General features: G+C 33.3%; 2 protein-coding genes across 2 annotated transcripts; both read left to right on the plus strand.

Moving 5' to 3' along the window:
• The first annotated feature begins 3,394 nt into the window (after positions 1 to 3,394).
• On the plus strand, positions 3,395 to 4,077 carry LOC115965441 (dirigent protein 22-like). The gene has a single exon (XM_031084667.1). It carries the CDS (start codon positions 3,439 to 3,441, stop codon positions 4,000 to 4,002), a length of 564 nt encoding a protein of 187 aa, XP_030940527.1. The 5' UTR covers positions 3,395 to 3,438; the 3' UTR covers positions 4,003 to 4,077.
• A 3,037-nt stretch (positions 4,078 to 7,114) lies between these two features.
• LOC115965442 (dirigent protein 22-like) lies at positions 7,115 to 7,771 on the plus strand. Its single transcript, XM_031084668.1, has one exon. It carries the CDS (start codon positions 7,134 to 7,136, stop codon positions 7,680 to 7,682), a length of 549 nt encoding a protein of 182 aa, XP_030940528.1. The 5' UTR covers positions 7,115 to 7,133; the 3' UTR covers positions 7,683 to 7,771.
• Positions 7,772 to 8,010: the final 239 nt, after the last annotated feature.

An 8,010-nucleotide genomic window follows, 5' to 3' on the forward strand; every position in this document is an offset into this window, starting at 1 on the left:
ATCTTTTAAGCTCGTTTCATCTATAATTTTTGTTGGAAAAACACATGTTTGTATCACACACAAAATATATGCAGCGGAAAATTAATGGATCTACTTCATTTGCAATAAATAGCATGTACTATGTAAATTTCATAATATAAAAATAAGAGAGTGTACCTTGGTGCAGTGAAATTCAAAATCAAAGATTAGAAATACTTGGGAACACTTTTAATTTTCACTCCAATTCCACTTGTGCCTAAGAAGTATGGTCTCTCAATCAGTTTATATGAATGTGTTCAAGGGAAAGTAAGAGAGTGTCCAACACTCACATACAAACCATTTCATTCTCTTACCAAATTCTATATGTTTCTCTCCTTATAACTAATTATCTAATTGGACTACCCTTTTAGGTCATACCAATTGGGTTTTAGTATGTGGTTTGGAGTATGACCAAAAAGGAACAAATAAGACACTAGTTCCAATAGGCCTTGGGCTTTTCTGTCAACTCTTGACAAGTCAAAAGTTACTATTAATTATATTTAATACCAGTATATAAATATAATTGCACTTTAGGCCTTATTAATAAATTATATCCCATGACTTTATTATATATACAACTCCTTCATAAAATATTCGTAGTAATACAAAGTCATGTAGGTTGACTGCCACTTTGAAGATTACTACATCTTAATTCTTGAGTACCCGATTTAATCCTTTAAGTTATTCATAAATATATACTTTAGTAACTCCTTACTAAAGTGGTTATGCCTAACACTCAGAATAATTGAACCCTTTAAACTTATATCAGGGAAATATTTTATATTTCCATTAAGAGATTATGAATTTCATCCTGAGAATATATGTTCCATCAACACTAAATGTGGCTACCCAACATACTGAGGTTTTGATCGTAACTTTATATCTCACTCCTAATATATCAAAGTAACCTACACTTCATGATCAGATCCATTATTCTCTCAGGATTAAGAGTTTATGTAAATAGAAGTCGTGAGATTTATTATTCGTTTGACAGTCGTTAGGAGAATAATAAATCTCACAGCGGTCCAATTCAATATGTCTTAACTCTTAAACATATCAACATACTAACTAGAAGCCTCTACTTCCATGATCAAAATAAATCATCTTAGTTGATATATTATAGTCTTCGCAGATGAAATGTTATAGTCTTCGCAGATGAAATGTCTAATTTCATCACCGACTATGAACTAAAATTATGAGTTTACAAAGAACTTGTGATTTATATCTTCTGTGACTAAATCACATACTATGCATCTCATGGACTATATGATAATGTCCAAATATTCATGTTACCACTATTTTAGATAATAATAAAACAACTTTATTAATAACAACATTAAGTCATACATAGCATCATACAATAGGATTTAAGGGCACTAATCCTAAAAATTTCATCTATAATTTGTGTATTTCTCTAGAAAACCATTGAAGGCCTTAACCTAACCCCCCCCCCCCCCCCAATCCAAACAATTCGACTGCAATATTAGCATTGTTTCCACCCACAAAACCTCACTTATGGAAGGGTGGGCATCGATCTACACAAGGTGCGATGCACCATACTGGTTCAATTTGGTAGGTTAGTGGCTTTGAGCAACAGAGAACAAAGAGGGGAAAGGGCTACATGGTGGCAATGGAGAATAGTGGCTTTGAGAGAGAGAGAGAGACTAACTGAGACTATGTTGGTTTGTCAAAGTGATGTGAGAGAGAAACTAAGAGCATTTAGTGTTAGTGAAAAATTTATGAGGTTGAGATAAGAGAGATTCAAACATGCAGCAGAGAGAAAAAGAGGTAAAAATTATCTAAATAATGTTGTATATAATCTAAATAATGTTGTTTCAAGTTTAGCTTTGTTTCTTTAACATATATATATATATATATATATATATATAACTAAAATGACGTTGTTTTAGACCTAAAATAAAAGATTCCAACTCTTATTTTCATGAATGATTCCAACTCTTATTTTCGTATTTCAATTTTATGAAAATAAATAATCTTTTAACAAAATTGTCAAATGGGTTGAAAAGTTTTCAAAAGATTTTTTATCCCATTGAAGCCCAAATGTGAATGGTCTATAATTTCTCATTAAGAGACTAGTCACTTTCATATGTTCATAACTATTGCTTAAAGTTGAAAGGACAAGAGAATCAGTACATCCGTCAAAACACAAAATACAAATTTTTTTTTTTTTTTTAAAATTATAATTCGATTGTTATAATAAGTGAATGAGGTAAACTCCAACCTATCTAATCGATATAACTGAGCTACTTCTCAAAAAAAAAGAAAAAAAAGATATAACTGAGCTAAAAGGCTCTTGTACAACACAAAATCCTATATTACTCTCAAGCACCTAAATTTCATTGGATACAGATTGTTTGTAATCTAATGTACAAGAGCGCTTTTTGGCAGCTTCTAAATTTTGTATAATAAAAAAATACAGAGAATAGAACAATTGAAAGTTTTGAGTTTTCTCTGTAACTTTTGTGTGGTGGGGGGTTTGCCCCCTCTTTCAAGTTCCAACTCCAGGCTTTGAATTGTCCCAAAAATGATACACTCATTAATTCAAATTAATCTACGTAGACTTCAAGCGGATTAGGTGGGTTGTATGACTTTGAAATCTTCCTCTTCAGGATAGAGCCAAAATTTAGAATCAAGGGGGGCGGTTTTATTGTCAGTTGTGTACAATGACTTTAATTTTCGACTTTATTGCTACTTAGTTGTTTAGTTGCTAGTTGTTTAAAATTTTTTAAAGGGTCAAATTGATTGTTTTAAGTAAAATTGGTTGACTAGGCTTAATTTTTTTTAGTTTTACTATAGCTAATTTTTGTTGTTGTACTAATCTTTTGGGCTTGCATATTTCTTTTTTAGATTTTAGACTTATAAATATTTTTTTAATGGTCTTTAAAATGTGGAAAATGTTTGAACTATAAACTTTTTTTATAAATTGTTGATAATGTAAGTAGTGAGCCCAAATGTGAACCAATAAAAATTTGCTACTTTAACTGTTTGTAAAAATGTTATAGAAAAATTTGTGACTATAACAATATTCTTAAAAGAATTAATGATATTTTTAAGGGAGCAAAAGTGTAATTTTCTAAAACAAAATTGCTAAAATTAAAACCCATATAGGAAAAACATACAGCCATCTACATCCACCTGCCCCTGATTTGGATTTAATCTTCAACAAAATGGGCACTCAACCACTGGAAACTTGACAAATGGCCAATTTCATTCCCACATGCGTGGAGGCATAGAGCCTAAAGTCATTGGCATTATTCTAAATAGAAAAAGATGTTTGCACAACTTGGAAAATGTTGCAAATCCTGGTCAACCCGGAACCAAGTTCCCCACCATATATATGAATATACCTTTCTTCTCTAAACTTACATCTAAAACAATTTTCTCTTGAGTGTTTTAACCATGGCTGTACCTAGCAAACTTGTGCTTCTCATTGCTGTTCTTGTTGCTTCATGCACCACAGACACAGAGGCCTTGAAACACAAAAAAACCCATATCCAATTCTACATGGAAAACATAGTTGGTGGCCCAAAACCAACTGCAGTCCAAGTTGCTCGCCGGTTGTCCAACTACACTGGTTCAGACCCAATTGCAGCCATGTTTGGGTCTGTTTCAGTCATGGACAACCCGCTAACAGTCACGCCCAACCCAAATTCAACGGTGATTGGACGAGCTCAAGGGATCTATGCCATGGCCTCACAGCACAACGAGTTAAGCCTTCTCATGACACTGACATTTGGGTTCATCAGTGGACCATATAATGGCAGCTCTTTTAGCGTGGTGGGCAGGAATCCAGTGATGAATGAAGTGAGGGAAATGCCAATTGTTGGAGGCACAGGGATTTTCAGACTTGCTCGTGGGTATTGCTTTGCTAGGACTTATTCAATGTACCAAATGGATATGTACCAAATGGATTCAGTGATTGGGTACAATGCGACAATACTGCATTACAATGTGACAGTGTGACCATTTGTAAGAATTTAGACCAGTCATGGGTTAAGGGTTTCTTATACTATAGAGAAAATAATACTAAAAATTATGAGTGGAATGTTTCTCTTCATGAAAAATTGATTTATTATTATTAAGTTTATATATTTAATAATATTAATTGCATATTACTTCATGAATTTAAACAAATTTTGAAAGTTATACATGTTTACTTCATTCGCAATACTATGTAAATTTAAGAATATAAAAATAAGAGAGCGTACCTTGATGCAGTAAAATTCAAACCAAATATTAGAAGTACTTGGGAACACTTTTAACTTTCACTCCAATTCCACTTGTGCCCAAAAAGTGTGATCTCTCAATCAGTTTATATGAATGTGTTCAAGGGAGAGTAAGAGAGTGTTCAACACTCACATACAAACCATTTCATTCTCTTACCAAATTCTATATATTTCTCTCCTTATAATTGATTATTTAATTGGACTATCCTTTTAGGTTATACTAATTGGGTTTTAGTATGTGGTTTGGAGTGGGACCAAAAGGAAACAAATAAGACACTACCTTCAATGGGCCTTGGGTTTTTCTGTCAATTCTTGATAAGTCCAAAGTTACCATTAATTATATATACTTTAGTAACTCCTTACTAAAGTGGTTAGGCCTAACACTATTAAACTTATTTCAAGTGAATAGTTTATATCTCCGTTAAGAGATTATGAATTTCATCTTAAGAATATATGTTCCAGCAACACTAAATGTGGTTGCCCAACATACTGAGTTTTGATCGTGACTTGAGATCTCACTCCTGATATATCAAAGCAACCTACACTTCATAATTAGATTTATTATTCTCTCAGGATTAAGAGTTCATGTAAATAGAAGTCGTGAGATTTATTATTCATTTGACAGTCGTTAGAAGAATAATAAATCTAATAGCAGTCCAGTTCAATATGTCTTAACTCTTAAAATATATTAATATACCAACTTGAAGTCTCCACTTCCATGATCAAGACAAATCATCTTAGTTGATATATTATAGTCTTCGCAGATGAAATGCCCAATTTCATCACTGACTACGAACTAAAATTTTGAGTTTACAAAAAATTTGTGATTTATATCTTCTGTAACTAAATCACATAAATCACATACTATGCATCCCATGGACTATATGATAATGTCCAAATATTCATGTTACCATTATTTTAGATAATAATAAAACAACTTTATTAAAAACAACATTAAGGGTGTGTTTGGATATCGCTTATTTTGCTGAAAACTAAAAACAATAAAAAAATAATTTCCAGTTATTGTTCATACTCACAAAACACTGTTCATTTACCTTAATGCACTGTTCATGAGGCGCTGGTCAAAAAAAAGAAAAAAAAAAAGAAAAGAAAAAGAAAAGAAGAAACACAAAACGTGGACGCTGGACGTGGGATCCAAACATTCACTAAGTCATACATAGCATCATACAATAGGATTTAAGGGCATTAATCCTAACAATTTCATCTATAATTTGTGTATTTCTCTAGAAAACCATTGAAGGCCTTAACCTAACCCCCCCCCCCCCCCCCCACCCAATCCAAACAATTTGACACCACAATTGCAACATTAGCATTGTTTCCACCCACAAAACCTCACTTATGGAAGGGTGGGCATCGATCTACACAAGGTGCGATGCACCATACCAATTCAATTTGGTAGGTTAGTGGCTTTGAGCAACAGAGAACAAAGAGGGGAAAGGGCTACATGGTGGCAATGGAGAATAGTGGCTTTGGGCAGTGGAGGCAAAGGGGGAGAGAGAGAGAGAGAGAGAGAGAGAGAGAGAGAGAGAGAGAGAGAGAGAGAGAGAGTAACTGAGACTATGTTGTTATGTTGGTTTGTCAAAGTGACGTGAGAGAGAAACTAAGAGCATTTAGTGTTAGTGAAAAATTTATGAGGTTGAGATAAGAGAGATTCAAACATGTGGCAGAGAGAAAAAGAGGTAAAAATTATATACTCTAAATGATGTTGTTTCGAGTTTTGTTTTGTTTCTTAAAATATAAATATAAATATATATATATATATATATATATATAAAATACTAAAATGACGTTGTTTTAGACCTAAAATAAAAGATTCCAACTCTTATTTTCATATTTCAATTTTATGAAAATATATTATCTTTTAACAAAATTGTCAAATGGGTTGAAAATTTTTCAAAAGACTTTTTATCCCATTGAAGCTCTTTTGGGCCGCCCAAATGTGAATGGTCTATAATTTCTCATTAAGAGACTAGTTACTTTTATATGTTCATAATTATTGCTCAAGGTTGAAAGGACAAGCGAATCAGTACATCTGTCAAAACACAAAATACAATTTTTTTTTCTTTTTAAATTATAATTCGATTGTTATAATAAGTGAATGAGATAAACTCCAACCTATCTAATCGATATAACTGAGCTAAAAGGCTCTTGTACAACACAAAATCCTATATTACTCTCAAGCACCTAAATTTCATTGGATATGGATTGTTTGTAATATAATGTACCAAGAGTGCTTTTTAGCAGCTTCTAAATTTTGTATAATAAAAAAATACAGAGAATAGAACAATCAAGAACAATTGAAAGTTTTGAGTTTTCTCTGTAACATTTTGTATGGTGGGGGGTTTGCCCCCTCTTTCAAGTTCCAACTCCAGGCTTTGAATTGTCCCAAAAATGATACACTCATTAATTCAAATTAATCTACGTAGACTTCAAGCGGATTAGGTGGGTTGTATGACTTTGGAATCTTCCTCTTCTTTATCGTGCTTCATGGGCTTGAATCATAAGGAAGTAAAGGAAGGAGAGAAGCTTCAATCCAATGAAGAAACTAGAAAACTAGGAAAAACATACAGCCATCTACATCCACCTGCCCCTGATTTGAGTTTAATCTTCAACAAAATGGGCACTCAACCACTGGAAACTTGACAAATGGCCAATTTCATTCCCACATGCGTGGAGGCATAGAGCCTAAAGTCATTGGCATTATTCCAAATAGAAAATATGTTTCCACAACTTGGAAAATATTGCAAATCCTGGTCAACCCGGAACCAAGTTCCCCACTATATATATGAATATACCTTTCTTCTCTAAACTTACATCTAAAACAATTTTCTCTTGAGTGTATTAACCATGGCTGTACCTAGCAAACTTGTGCTTCTCATTGCTGTTCTTGTTGCTTCATGCACCACAGACACAGAGGCCTTGAAACACAAAAAAACCCATATCCAATTCTACATGCATGACATAGTTGGTGGCCCAAAACCAACTGCAGTCCAAGTTGCTCGCCGGTTGTCCAACTACACTGGTTCAGACCCAATAGCAGCCATGTTTGGGTCTGTTTCAGTCATGGATAACCCATTAACAGTCACGCCCAACCCAAATTCAACAGTGATTGGACGAGCTCAAGGGATCTATGCCATGGCCTCACAGCACGACGAGTTCAGCCTTCTCATGACACTGACATATGGGTTCATCAGTGGACCATATAATGGCAGCTCTTTTAGCGTGGTGGGCAGGAATCCAGTGATGAATGAAGTGAGGGAAATGCCAATTGTTGGAGGCACAGGGATTTTCAGACTTGCTCGTGGGTATTGCTTTGCTAGGACTTATTCAATGTACCAAATGGATGCAGTGATTGGGTACAATGTGACAATACTGCATTACAATGAGACAGTGTGACCATTTGTAACAATTTAGACCAGTCATGGGTTAAGGGTTTCTTATACTATAGAGAAAATAATACTAAAAATTATGAGTGGAATGTTTTTCTGCATGAAAATTGATTTATTATTATTAAGTTTATATATTTAATAATATTAATTGCATATTACTTCATGAATTTAAACAAATTTTGAAAGTTATACATGTTTATTATGGTGTAGAGATTTGTATTATTTGATGGGACAAGATCATCTAATCGTATAGTCAAAAAAAAAAAAAATATATATATATATATAAGAAATCTAATTGTATGGTCAATTAACCAGTTATATGAAAGATCTTCTCA

The sequence above is a fragment of the Quercus lobata genome, chromosome 10 (assembly GCF_001633185.2).
Source record: "Quercus lobata isolate SW786 chromosome 10, ValleyOak3.0 Primary Assembly, whole genome shotgun sequence".
Classification (NCBI taxonomy): domain Eukaryota; kingdom Viridiplantae; phylum Streptophyta; class Magnoliopsida; order Fagales; family Fagaceae; genus Quercus; species Quercus lobata.